General features: G+C 42.3%; 1 protein-coding gene across 2 annotated transcripts; it reads right to left on the reverse strand.

Moving 5' to 3' along the window:
- Positions 1-1,108: 1,108 nt before the first annotated feature.
- Positions 1,109-19,537, reverse strand: LOC141559141 (uncharacterized). Of its 2 annotated transcripts, XM_074297275.1 has the most exons (5): positions 19,325-19,537; positions 18,539-18,588; positions 7,693-7,819; positions 6,546-6,641; positions 1,109-3,553 (listed from the first exon to the last, which is right to left on the reverse strand). In XM_074297275.1, the coding sequence occupies exons 2-5, from the start codon at positions 18,566-18,568 to the stop codon at positions 2,421-2,423; spliced, it is 1,386 nt and encodes a 461-aa protein (XP_074153376.1). In that variant the 5' UTR covers positions 18,569-18,588; positions 19,325-19,537; the 3' UTR covers positions 1,109-2,420. The 2 variants fall into 2 exon arrangements, with proteins under 2 accessions (XP_074153376.1, XP_074153375.1); XM_074297274.1 differs by lacking the exons at positions 18,539-18,588; positions 19,325-19,537 and adding an exon at positions 14,978-15,235.
- Positions 19,538-19,791: the final 254 nt, after the last annotated feature.

Consider the following 19,791-nt stretch of genomic DNA (forward strand, 5'->3'; position numbering starts at 1 on the left):
AAACAGGAGCAGAAGCAGAGTTATTGAAACTCCAGGCTCAACGACAATGTGACGACAGATATACAAAGGTTTGTGTAACTCTTTTGCTGTATAATCATTCAGGACAAGATTATGATTGGGACACTATCAAGAGGCATTTGAATGGGTTTATTTCTCAATAACACAATTGAAGGGGACATAGAAAGTTTATATAAACTAGCATCCAACATAGAGAAAGCTTCTCGTGAAGATTTGAATCCATATAAAACTGCTGAAGAAAATCAAGCTTTGGTTTGATAATACCTCTTCATGGTGGTTAAAATTCAAATCATGGATTTCCCTGTGTGTTATGCTGTTACTGCTTTGTTGTTGCCCTGTAATATTAGGATGATTTCATAGATCTTTTTCCATCATCCTTTTAGAGGCTGCAGTTCAAGAAAGGACTTTTTATCTCAAAAGATAAAAAGGGTTAAATGCTAAGTATGGGATTCTGCCGAGAGGGAGAGCACGAAAGGGAGCATGGAGGCCACTTCAACCTCTGGTGCACAGTAAGTTTTCTGCCACGTTGCAGAAATGCCCTTATTGAGAAAGGAGCAATGACTTGTGATGATGGGGATGTGTTAGGCCTGAGGGTCATAGCCAGTGGCTTGTGAGCAGGAATGCCTTGACAGGGCCTCTGGCCTCTGAGCGAGCTGCTGCAATGGCTGGATTGTCTCTCCGCCCATTGGCAGATACCATGCACACACAAAACCCAGGAGCTGCTTCTCTGAATGGGGATTGGGGATTGGCAACTTTTCATGTGCTGATCACACTTGCAAAAATGTTTATCAGCAAGGCTGTGCTGCATAATAAACTGGAGCCCTTTTCACAATCTGAGTCTCCCACCTCATTCATCTCGCCTCTGAGATCAAAGGGCTCTTATACTTTGAGCTCTCAATCAGGAGGGCCACAGCAGACAGGACCTTGAATCAGCAAGCTCTGAGTATTCATCCCACCTTAGTAATTTGCTAATCAAGTTACAGAACCTCTTTTGTACAGTTTTTTTTTTACCTCTAAAATGGGCACAACAATAGCACATAAGTCCTAGGGTTCTCATGAGGATAAAACGAGACAATATTGATACAGTGCATGACACACACAGTAGGTGCTGCATAAATGCTAGCTACCTTATTTTATTTTGACCATTTTCTCCCCAATTACACACTATTTCTTAAGCCAATATTATTTTAATTACTTAGTGATTTAGGGAGGCACTAAATTTATACAATTTATCTGGTCCACAGTGAGTTTCTATATACTTACTGGTGTACTGTCTGCCCCAGCAGTCTGTGACCTCCAGGAGAGCAGGGGGATGTCCTTTGCATCTCTTTTATGTTCCTGGGGAGCAGTCCAGGCCTGGCTTATAGCAGGCACTTAAAAGTTTGCCGACTCGTAGAAGTTCTAAGAAATGGCTCATCTGGGACAACCTGATCCCCTTTTGGGACTTTCAGGAGAATTGCATTGCCCCAAAGTGCAAACAATGACTTCTTATAGGATCCCATATGATCACTGGAAGGGACCTACAAGGCCAAGAAGTGTAACCTCCTCATTTTATAAATGGGAGACTGAAATTCAGTGACTGGCCCAGGGGAATCGGAAAAAGATATTTGCTTAAAAAGGTATCTAAATAAGAATCCAAGTCTGGTCTTTCTCCCCCAAACCTAGCATTTACTTCATGAGCTGAATACTCAGTTGAAATCTTTCATAAAAGCAACTTAATAAAACATTTTTTGTCTCAATATGGCAAGAAGCCTATTTCACGAGGTGCATAGAAGTTGTGTATTTAAGAATGATGTGCAAGTTTCCTGACTCAATAAGATGTAGATTCAGAATTTCTCATACCTTGCTGCATCTGCAAACTGCAATCATACCCAGAAAGTTTGGTGAAGTCTCTGAGATATTGGGCCAAATCTGAAGCTGAGGATCCAGCAAAAAGCAGCAACGAGTAGGATTCATCTTCAAGTTTGTCTTTGACTTCTCAAAGAATTCAGAGCTGGAAGAGACCCTAACTGTAATCTAGTCACTGAAACCCATGGACTTCAATTACTTTCAAATGCCATAGCTACAGAACCCAGAATTTCAACCCTTGTCTTATGTCCCAATCTAGTAATGTTTCCATCCCGACAAACTTCCTTTCAAGTAGGTGACCAGGTGGAAAACAAGAATCCAATACATCTCTGAAGGCAATTCCTATCTCTAGTTATTTATTTTCCCTTCCTCATCTTCCTCATAGGGTTACATCTAGAGAAGGCTAAATATGGAAGGTATCAGCAATACCCCATGTTCTTCCAATGATCTCTATCAAATGCAGTTTTCTCCTTATTTTAATGCTATCATTTTGCCTCACATATATGGGAAGAAACAGAGTTTTCTATGAATCCTGGTCTATATTAATTACATTTCTAAGGTTTCTGTCCAGCATGGCTTCTCTGATGTACAGTAAGTGATTCCTTATAGCTGAAAGTCTTTCCACACTGGTTACACTCATAAGGTTTCTCTCCAGTGTGGATTCTCTGATGTCCATAAAGACTTCTTTTATATCTAAAAGTCTTTCCACACTGGTTACACTCATAAGGTTTCTCTCCAGTGTGGATTCTCTGATGTACAGTAAGATATCCCTTATCACTAAAAGTCTTTCCACATTGGTTACATTCATAAATTCTTTCTCCAGTGTGGATTCTCAGATGTATAGTAAGAGATTCCTTTTTTCTAAAAGACTTTCCACACTGATTACATTCAAAAGGTTTTTCTCCAGTGTGGATTCTCTGATGTCTAGTAAGAGTTCCCGTTATTGTAAAACCCTTTCCACACTGGTTACACTCATAAGGTTTCTCTCCAGTGTGGATTCTCTGATGTACAGTAAGATATCCCTTATCACTAAAAGTCTTTCCACACTGGTTACATTCATAAGTTTTCTCCCCTGTATGAATTCTCAGATGTATAGTAAGAGATTCTTTTTTTCTAAAAGACTTTCCACACTGATTACATTCATAAGGTTTCTCTCCTGTGTGGATTCTCTGATGTCTAGTAAGAGTTCCTGTTATTGTAAAAGCCTTTCCACATTGGTTACATTCATAAGGTTTCTCTCCAGTGTGTATTCTCTGATGTACAGTAAGAACTCTCTTATCGCTAAAAGCCTTTCCACACTGGTTACACTCATAAGGTTTCTCTCCACTATGGAATCTCTGATGTAGCGTGAGTGATTGTTTATGTGTAAAACCCTTTCCACACTGGTTACATTCATAAGGTTTCTCCCCAGTGTGGATTCTCTGATGTCCAGTAAGACTTGTTTTATACCTAAAAGTTTTTCCACACTGGTTACATTCATAAGGTTTCTCTCCAGTGTGGATTCTCTGATGTATAGTAAGATATCCCTTATTGCTGAAACTCTTTCCACACTGATTACAGTCATAAGGTTTTTCTCCAGTGTGTACTTTCTCATGTGTAGTACTCATTTCTCTCCAAGTGAAGTCACAGGTGCTCATGAATCTTTGCTTGTGAGTACTTTCCTTCACTTCAATTCTGGTCTCATTTTCTGAAACAAAAAAAGAATAATTTTTTTTTTTTAAAACAAGAAAACAAGGAACAACAAACAGGAAAACACACTACACACACATTTATATCCCCTTTCATCCATCAACACAATAGAAACTCAGTTACCTTCTATTTCCCCAGGCAAAGTAAAAACTCATAAATGGGCAGAATCAATCTCTCAAAAATCCCATTCACTCACATCTCAAGGATGATTTAATTTTTAATGACCTCAACCACAAAAATATTGGATCCTCACAGTAAACCTGTGACAACACAGAACAACTTCATTCTCCCTACGCACAACTCAGGCTACCAGCTCAATGGGACTGAGGCTTGACCCAAACCCCAGTGCTTAGACTGGAATTCACACCCTGTGAATGGGCTGGCTCTGCCTACAGTATTTGACAAACTAGCTCCATTATAATTTTTTCCCTTTTCCTTTCATTGTGTGCACTTTCTGTTGATCACATTCAATTTTATTTTTATGTCTGTTACATTATCAGAAATCACATTTGTCACACTCACAATACTTTTTTTTTTTTTTTAATTTTCCACGAGGCTTATGGGATTTTGTTCTGATGCAATAATTCTTGTTAGAAGTTCACAAGCTTCTTGAAGGATTGAGACACTAATTTAAGAGATTCAACTCCAAAATGTGCCAGTGATGTATTATTAAATGGCAAATTGTCCCTTGGACAAGAAGTATGTGCATATATCCACCTTAACAACTATCTTCTTCAGTGACTTCAAATAATCATGATCAGGAACATGCAGCTTTTGGATCCTTCCCTCAAACTCTGACAGCTTCTAAGTGCAACAGATTCTTTCAGATTCTCCACAATCATTTCCAGAATTCCAGGAACACTGTGGACATTCATGAACAAAGGCCCTAAGTGCTGAAAAGACCCTCAATGGCTCTCTCACTGCACTAGAGTACTTCTGTCATTACTGGATAATCTAGTAATCACATCTCATTAAACCTGTAATCTCCAGATCAGGATATTATCTGGAGAAGGATTCTGGGAAGATGGTAGAGTAGGTTGGAAAATTTCAAGTTTTCCTTATTTTCCCCACAAATAGAACTAATTTGCACCTTGGGGCACGCATAGACTGGTAAAAAGTCAAAAAGATCTAGGGCAGAATAGGAGTCCTCTTGATCTAATCTGAGGAGATCTGAAGAAAGATCCCAGACTGAGGATGAACCTATGTGAAGAGTGCTACCTCTGCAGAAACACCCACTGGGACCCCTCAGCTAACTGAGGTTGAAGCATCAGCAGGAACCACGAAGACTTTTGCCTCCTGGAGCAAGGGTCTGAGTCTGGGAAGACCAAGCTAAGCTCCATGGGTTAGGAACACCAGGCCCAGCTGTGCTACCGAGACCCGGTGCAGGCCAGAAGGAACCAGCACCAGGTGAGGTCAGAGGCTGTGGGACAGGGACCCTGCTGGCTGAAGGCACTTGCAAGAGAGGAGAACTCTTGGTTTGGGGTTCCTGCTTAAAGGGGAGGGACAAAGGGAAGCTTGAGGCAGCAACCTCCCACTACATGATTAGAAATGCTTATACTAATACCTCTTATTAAAAACAAAAAACTTGCAAAGAAGAAAGAGCCCCACTGTTGAAACATTTAAAATCAAATTTAAAAGCCAAATGAGACAGAGCAGAATCTAAATAATAATTATAACTATCCAAGAAAAACAACAAGGTTATGAAAAAAAAAAAGTTAACCTATTAGGAAAGGAGGTACAGAGTCTCAAAGATGAAAAGAATTCTTTGAAAATCAGAACTGGGCAAGAGGAAGCCAGTGAAGGTATGAGACCAAGAAATAACAAAACAGATTATAAAGAATGAGAAAATAGAACAGAATGTGAAACATCTTAGAAGAAAAACAATCAATCAAAACAATCAAAAAATTTGGAACATAGGTAAAAATATCATATCCAGCAAAATTTTGTATAATTTTGAATGAGTAAAAATGGACATTAAATAAATTTGCAGATTTTTCAGTTCTTTCTATCAAACAAACTTGAACTTAATAGAAAATAAAACCCATAAGAGCAAATATCAAAGATCACTTTTAAGGAACTCAACATAAACTGTTTAAACAAGGACAAGTTGTTTGGTTTCTTTTTTTTATGTTTAAGATTCACATCAAGGAAGACAAGGGAGGGAATCCTTGGTGGGGGGAAGTGAAGTAATAGCAAGACAAAACATTTAATTAAAAAGTCAGCAGGGATAGGAAAGAGAAGTGTATATACAGGGGAGGGAGATGATGTTTGTGAGTGTGTGTATGTATGGACATGTCTACATATGTCTATAGAAACATCTCTTAACTATAGCTTCCTTGGGAGAGGGGGATGAAATGGGGGAAAATAAAGTAAATAATGTGCACAGCACAGAACAAAGAAAAATTTACAAAGAAGTAAAGAAGTCATGAATATAATCTCTTCTACTCAAATACTTTCTTGATCTGGACATTTTTTTCAATATATTTTGGATTCTCCCTGTTGCTCTACTGGGCACATGACAATATCTTATTTGTTTTCCATTCCTTTTCTGTATTTCTTTTTTCTTAGTGTTTTTTCGAATAGAATTAAAAAAAAAAACTACTTATCTGAGTCTGCATTCTTGCTGCAGTGCTGACAGCCTACTGAAAATAAGGGTCATTAGGAATGCACAGGAGTGACCATCACGAAATCATCACGGAAGACCACAATGTTTTTTAACCCTAAATGCATTGTCCCGTATTCTCAATAATGACTTTTTATAGAATCACAGATGATCACTGAAGGGGACCTACAAGGCTACTGAGTCCATTTTATAGAAGGGAAACCAAGAGCCAGTGACTAGTCCAGGAGAATCTGAAAAAGATTTCTGCCTAAAAAGTATCTGAAAAAGAATCCCAAGGTTGGTCTTTCTCCCCCAAATCTGCATTTACTTCCTGTTAACTCCTAGAAGCCTCTGGTAATTCCCAAATCCCTGCTTTCACCTCACTCACCTGGAGAGCAGCTTCTCAGGCCCTCTTGGTCTAGCACCCAGGGTACTTGTCTTTGCTTAAAATAAAAAATCACGTCTTCTCTGGGAACTGGAAGCCCTGGGCATGGAAATAAGAGAGGGATGAAGAGAGAAGCTTGAAATTGAGTTCTCTTTAGGGAATGGGGAGAGGATTCAGAACTGTTCCATTCTGAGATTCACTCCATTATATTAAAACATATGAGTCTGTGGTCACCCCCTAGTGCTTGTAATGCAATAAACCTATAATAATGTTTGTCACATCATTCTATTCTACAACTTATTTTGGAGGAAAGTCAAATGCTTCCTCCCCCTCACCCCCAATTTTATCCCATAAGGTTCTATTCTGGCACAAACTTCTAAACCTATAGCTAGATAAGAAGGGTTATTGGACTAATGTAAAATTATACATGTTTTTATTATTTCTTTATCTGTGCTTCTTCATTAATTTTATTAATTTAATTAATTCATTAATTTTCATTAATTTCATTAATTTAGAATAGTCAAAATAAATTTTTTGCTTGAAGTTTTTTTCTTAAATAACATATTGTGGCTATAAAGAAACTATATAGCAGAGCTCCTGGCAAACAGTAGATGAAAAGAAATGCTGATTCCCTTCCATTCCTTTCCCACCACTGGTGCTAGAATTTGAGGGCAATAGGAAGAAAGATCAAGGACAAGTTTCCTATACTAGAAACAACCATGGGCTTTGGGCTACAAAGTGATGCTTGCTAAAAAGAAGAGTATTCCCAATTCAAGCCATGTGCCAAAGAACAGGTTTTCAGGAATTGCTGCAAGAGCAATGTTCAGAACTTTTGTACCCTAATCTGTGTCCAGGTAGAGCTCAGCCAAAATACCCTGAGATTAGTCCCTTGTTTCAGAGGCTTCCACAATGATTTGATCTTTGACTTGAAGTACCTAGAACTGATAAGAGACAGCTTCAGGAGCAGCAAAGGACATCCTCAGTTTTTTACCATACAAAGCAGAGACATACAGGAGGACTCTGTTGCTTGGACACAGCAGACCAACAGTTTCTCCTTCCTGATATACCCCCTTTCCTAACCCTGCACCCCAGGAAATGAAGATACGCCCTTTGATTGTAGATTCAGAGTTACCCAGGGAAATGTCCTTACCCAGGGACAGCAGGTTCCGGGCATTTTCCAGCATGACTTCCTTGTACAACTCCTTCTGAGGAGGGTCCAAGAGGCCCCACTCCTGCTGGGTGAAGTCCACAGCCACATCCCTGAATGTCACCAAGTCCTAAAGCACCAAAGTCATGAGATGTAGAGCTGAAAGTCACTTCAGAATTCAAGAATCCAACCAACCCTCTCCAATTCACAGCAGGAAACTCAAGCAGAGAAGGGATTGGCTCAAAGCTCATGCCATTTTTGAGTATCAGTCAGCTCCTGAAACCACAATTATTAAGAGTCTTATTGAATTTTGAGAAAAGCATTTTATACACTCCATTGGAATAAAGCTGAAAAATGTCTTACTGAATGAATTTCTTTATGGAATCAGGAAGAGTTTTTGTTTTATTTGTGAGGTAGATGGATCTGTACAAAGCAAGAGGGTGATGGGAAATTTCTTCCTCAGCAGAAGTGACTTAAGTGATATATTCTAAAGAAAATTCTGTAAAGACTTTTTGAGAAGCTGGAAAGTACAACATACTTTGGGGGAAAAGTTTTGTTGCTTCCCTTAGGCCACTCTGGTTAGGGTGTTGGCATGGGCAAAACAGCTCATCCCGTTATATTTGTAATTGCTTTCATTTGTCTAAAGCACATATTCCTTAATTTTAATATTTTATTATAGAGAAACAAGAGTAACAAAAAAATTTGCCTTCCCTCATTAATTAAAAAAAAAAAAAAATTCATGGAGAAAATATCGCCAGCTTCTTTATGAGAAATAAACGTTTACAAAGATGCCTAAAAATGTCCAAGCTGGGGAGAACAAGAATCATGGAGATGAGTTAAGAACCCAACAGATGGACCCTATATAGGAGAAGGTGGCCAGAAGTGGGAAAACGCTGATACTCAGGAGGGGCCATCTATATTTCCAACCTGCCACAAGTACATCATTTTGGATTCTTCTTTGAACCATCTGATGTCTGGTCTGATGTGGACTTAGAGCTGACTCACTTCTCTTATCAGGGAGAACCCAACTTGACATTATCAGCCATAACTAAGTCCCAGGCTATACAGATAGTGACTGGGAAAATGAAATTCTTTATCAGCCTCCATTGCTGATCCCTCAAACCTTTGGGAATCTGTAAACAGTCTCTGAGAGATTGATGACCATGTTTTAGATCTGGGACCTGGTCTGCCAGGAGCATTCCATCTGGCTCCCCTTTGATCCTTCCCTATGAGATCCCAAATCCTTGTCTGCTACTTCCCCCTCCTGCCCTAAAAACCTCCAATATGTATCTCACCCACCAAAGATGTCCCCAAGATCAAGAGCTTTGCTAAGTCCTTTTCAGGACAAAACCCACTATGGAGAACTCTCTCCCTCCCTCCTTATAGTGCCTTCAATTTACTGGTGACTTTGTCCTTACTAAAGCTAACTCTGGTTAGTTTTCTAAATTCCTTTATGTTTTGGGGCTCCAGTCATTGAAATAATGTGACATATTTCTTTAATGGAGAAGATATTGCAAACCCATTTCCTTCATAAGCCCCCCACAGCCCTCCTTTATCAAGATGAGGGGGGCTAATGTACTCCCAACTTTCTCTTAAGGAGAAAGCCCAGCTGTCTTCTCATTATTCCCCTGGCTCTATTCCTTTGGGACTTTTCTGACTAGACTCTTCACAAACCCCAGAATCAAGAGGTTCCTTCCCACCCAGACCTCTTTGTATTGTTCTTGGACCTCAGGATTTCTTTGGATCATTTGAACCCTAAATTCGCCAAAATGAGGGAATATGAAACTGAGATTCTGCCATGGCAATTCTTCCCAAAGAAACAAAAGAGAACAGACAGGGAATGAAAATACACAAAAGTGAAGGACAGCCAAGAGGAAATGAAGTAAACAATAATTAACATTAAAGAAAAATCTGCTCTTGTTTAAGGAGAGTGTACTAAAGGGAAAGAGAGCTTGGACATAGACAAGCTAAGGATGGTAGATCTCAAAGAAGGACACAAGTGGTTAAAAAAATGGATATCCTCATGAAGGAAATGGTCCAAGAAAACTGGTCACCTCTGAAGAGAGAAAATGAAATTTCAATGGAAAAATTTTCAAGGTTACCCACAGAAAAACCGAATCCAACCTGGAAAGCAAAAATCAAACCCATGGCTACAAAGTGCCAGGATGGTAGTAGTCACTTTTAACAGTTCAATTCAGAAGCACAAAATCCTACCAGCCTTGAGGAGAAAAACCTTCTCATACCCTGGAACTGACTTTGGAATAATGCCAGACCAATGCAAACTAAGGAGATAAGGGCAAGGGACAGAACATTGGGTTCCAGAGAGCACTAGAGCTGAGATAGAGCCCAGGGTGACCAGGGCATTCTGTGACAGAGGAGCCTGAGTTCCAGTAAAAAGACAGAGAAGTGGTCAGATAAAGACGGGGAAAGCCAGGAGAGAGCCATGTCCTAAAAACTGAGAAGAGAGGACCCTGGAGAAGAGAGGGAGACATCAGGAATGTCAAAGGCTGGAGAACAATCAAGAAAACAGGGGATTGGGGAGATGAGCTCCATGGACTTGGAAAGAGATCACCTGAGGAGTCAGGCAGGAAACTAAACATATTGAGGTGGAGAGAGGAAGGAGCCAGACTTTGGGGGATTGGTGGATATTCTTATCAGAAATAAAAGGCAACACCCTGAGGTTTGGGGGTTTAGTACCTTAAAAAGCTACTTGTCTCTGACCCTGAAGTGATACACAGTATTGTGAAAGGAAGACACCATGGAAAGGAGGGATCTGTGGGGCTGTCTAGAAGCAATAGGAGAAATGACCTACAGCGCAGAGCTCAGAAGTGTCACCTTGGAGACTTTCATTATAAGAAATATACGGGGAAAAGACAGAGACCAGAGAAAGAGAGGAACTGTGGATTAGAGAATGAGAATCCAGGCAAAACAGAAAGGGAAGTGGGACAGAGAAAGAAAGAAATCCTCATTGGAAAGGGGAAGAAAAATGGACAGGAGTAGCTAAAGGGCAAGAGAAGAAGAGTAATCTACAAGAAAAGTAAAAGCAAAAAGGGGGATCAAGAAATGTAGAATGAGATGAGCCAGAAGAGATGAACTAATGTCTAAAGAAACTAGAGGTAAAAGGACTATTTATGGCATCTTCAAATTGGGACCACTACATATGAAACATCGACAAAAATTAACCACTGAGATAAAGATACTGCACATAAACACACTGCAAGTAAATATTGTAGAAATAATTACTGCATTCATTCATTTTCTGATAAAATAAGAATGGAGATTGGTTCAGAGATAACCAGCAAAGGATGCGAAGATTTGCATCCTACTTGGAGATTTACTAGTGACATATTAAATAATGACTGAATCAGAGAAAAGATCTCAGCAATAACTTTGCAAAAAAGAAAATGAAACAGAAATTCATGAGATTCAGCTAAAGCAGTCCTCAGAACTTAGAAAAAGAATAATTAAATCTGTGTTCCAAAAAAATTAGAAAATTAAATGAATATTCTCAGAGGATGAAATTGAAATTATATCCACTCATATGAAAGAGTGTTCCAAATCACTACTGAACAGAGAAATGCAAATTAAGACAACTCTGAGATATCACTACACACCTGTCAGATTGGCTAAGATGACAGGAACAAATAATGATGAATGTTGGAGGGGAAAACTGGGACACTAATACATTGCTGGTGGAGTTGTGAAAGAATCCTGCCATTCTGGAGAGCAATTTGGAATTATGCCCAAAAAGTTATCAAACTGTGCATACCCTTTGATCCAGCATTGCTGCTATTGGGCTTATATCCATCCCAAAGAGGAGGGGAAAGGGACCTGGATGTGCCAAAATGTTTGTGGCAGCTCTTTTCGTAGTGGCTAGAAACTGGAAAATGAATGGATGTCCATCAATTGGAGAATGGTTGGGTAAATTATGGTATATTATTGTTCTGAAAGAAATGACCAACAGGAGGAATTCAGAAAGGTTTGGAGAGATTTACATCAACTGATGCTGAGTGAAATGAACAGAACCAGAAGATCGCTGTACACTTCAATGCTGTATGAGGATGTATTCTGATGGAAGTGGAAATCTTCAACATAAAGAAGATCCAACTCACTTCCAATTGATCAATGATGGACAGAAACAGCTACACCCAGAGAAGGAACACTGGGAGGTGAGTGTAAACTGTTAGCACTAATATCTGTCTGCCCAGGGTACTTATACCATCAGAATCTAATACTTAATGTGCAACAAGAAAATTGGATTTACACACATATATTGTATCTCGGCTATACTGTAACACATGTAAAATATATGGGATTGCCTGTCATTTAGGGAAGGGAGTAGAGGGAGGGAGGGGAAAATTTGGAAAAATGAATACAAGGGATAATGTTATAAAAAAAAAATTACCCACAAATAAATAAATAAATAAATAAATAAATAAAATTATTTTCTTGGAAAAAAAAAAGAAAATTAAATGAATATACCTAAAATAATTATAAATGAAAAAATATTAAAATGGGAAGGGAAATAGATGAATTGGAAATAACAAAAAATGATAAATGGCTTCTTTGAAAAGATTAATAAAGTTGAGAAGTCTAAATTAGCTAAGACAAAAGGAGACAATCCAATCAATAAAATAGCAAATGGCACAGGTAAAATTAGGGAAAAAAAAAAGCTAGAAGAAATAAAAGGGATACTCAGCATGTTATGCAGTTTTATGCTAAAGAAAACTTAAAATAAAAGAATGCTAAGAGGAACTACCAAAAACATGATACATTGAAATCATCAGAAGCCAAGAAAATTAACTAAGAATAGTTAATATCCATAGTTTACCACTATTTCCCCCAAATAAGTAAGTATCTTACCAGAATCCTTTCATCAGTTTAACATAGACCCAATAGGGAAATCAGGGAAAGTACAAATGCAGAAAGTTAAATTACAAGTCAACGAATAATCTCGACCCTCCCCAATTTTAAACAAAATCCTATCAAAATAACTACCCCAAATTCCAAGAAATCATTCATCATGCTCAAGTGGAATTTGTACTAGGGATGTAAGAATAGTTCAACATTAGGAAAACAATGAACATAATCCATTATATTATAAACCAAAATATTTAAAACCATTCAGTCATTTCAATAGAGAAAGGGAGCGCTTTGGACCACTTCTGAGGTAAAAATGTAATTAGAAGTACAGGCCTAATGGGACCATTATAATGTCCCAGCTTTTTTTTTTTTTTTTTTAATGACTTATCTATCAAAAACTTTATTGCATTTAAGTATTTATTCATTTAAGTATTGCATGAAGTGGGATTGTATTAGAAACATTTTTAATAAATGCAGGGGTAAAGCAAGAATGTTTACTTTCCCCACTTTTCTCGCAATGTTAGCAATAGGAACAAAACAAGAGAAAGGAAAGAAAGGAATAAAGATGGATAAAGAACTCAAACTATCCCTGTTGTTGATGACATGATGCTTTACTTAGAAAAACCCAGATAATCAGCAGAGACATCAAGCAGGATAGTTAATAGTTAATAGTTTATGCAAAGTTGCAGGTTACACACAGAATCCTCCTAAGTTAAGATTATTTCTAGGAAATAGAAACAAAGTTCAGGAAGGAGTAATTGAGAGAAAAATCCCACTCCAAATAAGTAAAATGTGGGTACAATATCTGGGAATTAAAAGAGTTGTATAAATTCAATTGCAATGCCATCCTTAAAGTAATGCATGACAACTTAAAAGCTAAAGGAATATCTAATGCTTGTGACTAGGCTGTGTCAATATTAAAAAATTGGCAAGACTGCCCCAAATAATCCACACCTTTAATGCTACATTAATATTGTCATTGAAGTTATGCTCAAAGGGTGATCTTGGAGAAGCAATGAAGCGAAATCTTGTCCACAGACTCCTAAGAGATCTGGAAAATGCAATTGATGGATTGTATCTTGATGGGGAAATTCAGAAAAATCAGAATTTTTGTCCAGTTTGGCTCTGGGGAGAAAGGGAAGGCTATAGGCCCTGGGGGAAAAGTCTACTAAGGAAGATATCTTGCAAGGAGCACCCCTGCAACCTGACCTCGTGTAACAGGGCTACAGGAGTCACATTGGCAAAGTGCAACAGGACAGTTTGTCACCAAGTCACATAACCAGGGTCGTAAAAGAGGAAGTCCTTGGTGGGTTGACGCTGGGGAAGGAAGCCAGGAAGTTCAGAAGCCTGCAGAAGCGAGGACCGGGGATGCAAACCTGGTCTGGCTTCCAATGTCCAGCCCAGCCAGTAATAGAGTAACTTAGGGAGGGGAGTAGGTAGCCAGCAGTAAATTACTGTAATTTACTTTTGCAGAGACTCACAGAGCTCCCAATAGGAGGCCCAGGATCAGACCATTTTCAGCACAGGTCCCTTTCCTGCCTCTGAGATGCTGTAGTAAAACAATCCATCCAAGAAAGAGCAACATGACCAGCCCAGACCTTCCCTCCAGGAGTGCTGCAGGGGCCAGGAAGTCTGCTGGACAGATAAGCAAAACAGACCCTCCCTAAAATAAGCAATATCTGAGACACTCGAGACAGGCCAAAGAATGCCTCCTGTCTCCAAGTTCTGCCTCAGCTGGGGAACTTTGGGCACAAACCCAAGCAGGATTCTGGGGAAAGGAAGAGCAAGAGTTAGACACGCTTATGAATGAAATCCTCAAGAGGAAGAAATAAGGGCAGTGACAGAAAGAATCAAGAGTCATAAAACCTTGCCCACACAACCAACTCTCTGAACATTTGTACAGACCAAATGGAAGCCACAAGGCAATGGCAAGTATTAAATCCGATGCAGGAGATTTAAAAACAGGGGAGCGAATGTAAGTAATCAGAAACAAGTCACACAGAAAAGAGAGCAAGGCAAAAGTTGTATTACAGGTATTACCAGACTATCAGAATACCAACAAACAGCAACCTAGATGTAAGACTTCAAGAAACATTTAAGGAGAAATAAAGAAACCACCACTGATCATTCTGATGAGACAGGCCCTGAGTTGTGCCCCACAAATGTGCTTTCTGGGGTTCTAATCACAACCATGCATAGTGAAAAGAACATCCCTTTCCCAGATAAAAGCAGCTATCTTATATTAAAGGAGGGAAAACGACTCACATGTACAAAAATATTTGTTGGAGCCCTTTTTGTAGTAGCAAGAAACTGGGAACTGAGTGGATCCCCATGATTAAGTTATGGTATGTCAATGTTATGAAATATTATTATTCTGGAGGAAACTACCAACAGGATGATTTCAGAAAGGCCTGGAGAGACTTACATGAACTGATGCTGAGTGAAATGAGCAGGACCAGGAGAACATTGTACACAGGAACAACAAGATTAAACGAAGATCAATTCTGATGGATTTGGTTTTTTTCAACAACAGGATGATCCAGATCAGTTCCAACGATCTTGTGATGAAGAGAGCCATTTACATCCAGAAATAGGATCACAACATCCCATTTTCACTATATTTATTGTTGTTTGCTTCCATTTTCGTTTTCTTTCTCATTTTTTCCTTTTATGATCTGAATTTTCTTGTGCAAGATAATTATATAAATATGTATGGTTATATTGGATTTAAGATATATTTTTACCATGTTTAACATATACTGGGTTACTTGCCATGTAGAGAAGTGGGGGGGGAGGGTGGTAAATTGGAACAAAAGGTTTTGCAAGGGTCAAAATTATCCTTGCACGTATTTTGAAAATAAAAAGCTTCAAAGAAAAAAAGAAAGACCTTCCAAACATTCTTAATGAATAAACCATAAATGGGCAAAATGTTAGAAGTGCAAACACAAGTGAAGGAAAAAAAAAAAAAGAAATTTGCATGAACTAATTTCAGGGAATCAAAATAAACTCATTTTATTCAGTCACAGAGAGATGACAAACAGCGCCCACTGAGCCCCACTGGGGCTCACAGAGGGAATCAAAGTAAAGTTGGAAGTGGTTCTGTTATGTCCTGAAGATCTTTAGGAGAGAAAGACAGAAAGAGAATACCCCTAAGGTGGGTGGAAACAAAGGAGTAGGTGGGGACATCTGATATTTGAACCTCAGTCATCCAGTCCAAGGAAGAAGGAATACACATAACACAGAGATGAATGGAGAAATATATTTTCCTCACCAGTGAAAGCGAAGGGAGGAAAAAGAGGTCAGAGTGATTAAGGGAGGGATTAGTCCCAAGCAAAACAAATTCAAAGGTTGTACCAGTTTTCTTCAGGTGTAAGGAGAATAGGAGGAGATTATCTGTTCCCTGGGAATTGAGTCAATAAATCAGTTCCCTAAATGTAATGAAAGACTCTTGCATTGAACTCAGATAAGCTAAAGCCAGACCAAGATTCCAAAGGAACAATAGTAATGAAACATGCTGTCTACAACTTATGGGTAGAAGACTGGTACAGACTGAGAAACAGTTTTTAGTATATAACAAGGTCATAATTTCTTCCTTCCTTTTTTGCTGCTGTTCTCATGGTCTCTGCCAGTGCCTCTACCTCATGGTCTCTACCCCGTGCATGGGGTAAGCCCAATAACACCACCAGGAAACTGGGTTCAACAGTAATAGTACCTGTTTTGTGTTCCCCCCCCCCCAGATTAATGATACGTTGTGGGTAAGGGATTTGGTTTGATTTGTGTTCTCAGTGGGCAGAAAGTGAGGGGGTGAAAAACTGAGAATGTAGATCACTTGGCTGATGAAAATGTATGTATATGTGTGTGTGTGTAGATAGATAGATACATACATACATAGGAACTCTGATCAATCAGTTCCTAAGAACTCATGATGACATGTTATCTATCCCCAGATGTAATAGTCTTTAGATATGACCAATGAGAAATCATATTTACTTTGACGGTGCATACATAAATATGCATTTAAGTGCACCTGAGTACATAGCCACATGTATGTATAAGCACACACGTAATTACATGCATGTATGCATATATGCAATGATCAATCACTTCCTGAGGACTCATGGTGACACGTTTTCTACATCTTGATAGAGAGGCGATCCTCAGAGTACAGACTGACAGATAATGTTCCTCAGAAATTTTGTTTAGCTTGACTACATACATTCTTGTGAAAGGTGGCTAATTTTTTTCTTTCTCAATAAGAGGGAATGACAGAAAGGGGGAGAGAGAAGGCTAAATTTTGTTGTAAAAAAAAAAAAAAATTCCAAAAATAAAGTATATCGATATCCTTCCCTGCCTCCCCCCTCCACTTAGCTCCCAGATTTTCCTGGCCTCATTAAAAAAAAAAAAAAATGTGGAAAATGAAACCTGGCTTGCCTATTTTGCTGTGAGGATCCCAGGAGATATTGGCAAGGTGCTTAACTCAAGTGTCTGACACTTAGTAGGTACTTTATAACAAATGCTGGTTTTCTTCCTTTGCTCAGGCTAGGAGTTGAAGATGCCCTGATGGTTGTCAAAGGTGGTAGCCCCTGCTGAACTTATCAGCCCCCATCTCCTGGAGTTCTGTCCTTCCCTGCTACATGGTTAGGTCAGTTCTGTTTATAACATAACAAAGTTGTCCCAGGAGCAGACAGACAGAGTGGGCAGAGGCTCCCGGTGCCTCCCTTCGGGCAGGATTCTGAGGGGCTCTGGACAAAGCACGGAGGCTGCTGGGAGGCCTCAGGATCCAGCTCTGGGGATCCCGCAGATGTGACAGGTTGCCCAAGGTGCCCCATCGCCACCCCCTGCTCTGCTGACAAGATGGCCGCCCCCATGGAAGCCAGAGGAGCCTTGTGCACTCAGGCTGAAGAACTGCTTCCTGACTGGGCGCCCTCTCTGTGCTATGCACAGGTAAGTCTCCCTTTACTGGTGGGAGGAGCGAGCAGGGTCTGACTGTGGCCCAACATGCCAACTAAGCACTGCCGGGGGTCAGCGCCATCCATGAACCTCTTCCAGGTCACACCCGGAGCTGCTGGAGGTGACAGCAGGGTCCCAGCTTCCCAGAAACGCCCCGAGACTCACTGACTTCTCGCTGCTGTTCTCATGGTCTCTGCCAGTGGCTGGCGCTCTGCCTGGGGTAACCCCAATAACACCACCAGGAAGCAGGGCCTGTCGTGCTGGAGCCCGGGAAGCCCAGGGGCAAGGAGGAGAATCCCAGGAGCCGCTTTGAAACAGCAGAGATCGGGCCCTGGGGCGGGAGAGGTCTGGGAGACATCAGGGTCTCCACCATCCCCAGGAGGGGCTTGTGCCCTGGGGACAGAGGACACCACTGGGGAAGCCATCAGAGCTCTGCTCCAGGTCTGGGCTGACAAGGGTGAAAGGTGAAGGGAGAAGGGAGAAGGGCTTTCCTGGACCTCCAGTTGTTATGAAGGGAGAGCCTGGCTGAAGGGAGGGGTGTGTGTGTGTGGTGTGTGTGTGTGTGTGTATGTGTGGTGTGTGTGTGGTGTGTGTGCTTCCCATGCCAGGCAGGCATTCAGACAGCACAGACACGACCCCTGGGGAACAAAGAATGACAAGTGAGGAGGTCGTCCCTGTCAGTCATTTGGAAAGACAAGGAACTTAAAACACAGGGAGGACACACTGTGGCTAGGTGGGTGAGGGGGAGGAGGAGGAGGAGGAGGAGGAGGAGGAGGAGGAGGAGGAGGAGGAGCAGGAAGAGGAGGAGGAGGAGGAGGAGCAGGAGGAGGAGGAGGAGGAGGAGGAGGAGGAGGAGGAGGAGGAGGAGGAGGAGGAGGAGGAGGAGGAGGGCGGCAGTGTGGTTCCTACTGTGCTGGGGCTGAGACTGACTTTGGTAAAGACACAACCCACAAGTGCGGCAGCGCCAGCGTCACCCCCTCGTGTCTCCGGACACCCGTGACCGCTGCCGGGGCAGCTGTGCGTGGAGGGCACTCACCTGAGCAGGCGCCAGGCTCCCGGGGCCCATCCCCGCCGGCTCCAGGCTCCCTGGGGCACAGAAAAGTAACCGAGGTGACTCGCGCTGTACCGGCCCCCCCACGGGCCCCGGTCTCTGCCCTCCCGGCCCTGCCCCCCAGCCTTTCTGGGCCCCCAAGGGAGCAGCTACCCAGGGCTGAAGGATGGAGGTCACCGCCCCCAAGGCTAGAATTCTTGGCTTGTCAGAGCCGGGAGAGCAGCAGGAGCCTCCCAGAGAGTCCAGACAAAATGCAGGCTGGGACTGGGCTCGGGGGCCAGGGGAGCGGGGGGCGGTGTCCCGGCAGGGACGTCAGGGCCGCTGGAGGGGGACAGCTGAGCCTGGGGAGGCAGGAAGTCCCCGGGGGCCCCTGGGAGCTGGGGAGCACTGCGGGGCCGCTCGGGGGGAGCCTGGGCTGGGAGCCCTAAAGGGCAAGTGCAGCCAGGGGCCGCAAGCCTGGGACCAAGAGCCACGGATTCATTGAAGGGGAGCAGGAAAGAGCGTCGGCCCCGGGGCCAAAGGGGGATCTGACTCTCTAAGCAAGCGGTGGGGGCGGGGAGCCGACGCCGGGTCAGCGGAAGCTGCAACCCGGGGGTCCGGACTCCGAGGGACAACGTCTTTAGTCTCGGGGGTAAATCTGGCCGGGGGGAGGGGAGCTCACCCAGCAGCGAGGCTTGGGGGGGGGGACACTCTCCACGAGCCTAGGCGGAGACTCCGCCCCGGACCAGGCCGCGGCAGCCCGCAAGTGTGGGGGACCCCAGCCCGACTCACCTGGGCGCTGCACGCACGGCTCCGGCTTCAGAAGACAAAGCGATCGGGAGTTCTCGGGAAGGGAGGACGCCCCGAGGGGCGGGCAGCAGATCGCGGCTCCGAGACTTCCGGCTTCCCGCCAACCCCCTCTGGGAGGGTCTTCCTGCTCCTCAGAGGCCGGCCCAGTCCATCCCCCAGGAGGATGGAGCGCTCTCTCTCTCCTGCAGGGCCAGGACTGCAGGCCCCGCCCCCGGCCCAAAGGCTTCTTCCGCTCCCGAGCCCGCCCAGCCCCCCCACTTCCGCCAAGGCCTCCTTTCCTTAGGTTCCCCTCCTCTCTGGTTTGCGCCTTGAAGTCCTCCCTGGAGCCCCTCCCGAAGCTCTCCGCGGGTCGCAGACTCCTCCACTCTTGGGCTGTTCCCCGGAGCCTCCTTGGACGTCCTGTTTTCCCCCTTCATCTTTTCATCCTCTGGTCATCATACTATTGTTTT

The sequence above is a fragment of the Sminthopsis crassicaudata genome, chromosome 2, assembly GCF_048593235.1.
Source record: "Sminthopsis crassicaudata isolate SCR6 chromosome 2, ASM4859323v1, whole genome shotgun sequence".
In the NCBI taxonomy this organism is placed as follows: Eukaryota; Metazoa; Chordata; class Mammalia; order Dasyuromorphia; family Dasyuridae; genus Sminthopsis; species Sminthopsis crassicaudata.

What these genes read in the sequence shown, in the direction of transcription:
- LOC141559141 (XM_074297274.1), bottom strand. Translation starts at nt 15,130, where the DNA reads ATGGCTCTCTTCATCACAAGATCGTTGGAACTGATCTGGATCATCCTG. An exon ending in TTCACTCAGCATCAGTTCAT is followed by an intron (nt 7,820 to 14,977) that starts GTAAGTCTCTCC and finishes TTGGTGCTTTAG; the next exon opens with GACTTGGTGACATTCAGGGA. An exon ending in CCTGAGAAGCTGCTCTCCAG is followed by an intron (nt 3,554 to 6,545) that starts GTGAGTGAGGTG and finishes TTTTTGTTTCAG; the next exon opens with AAAATGAGACCAGAATTGAA.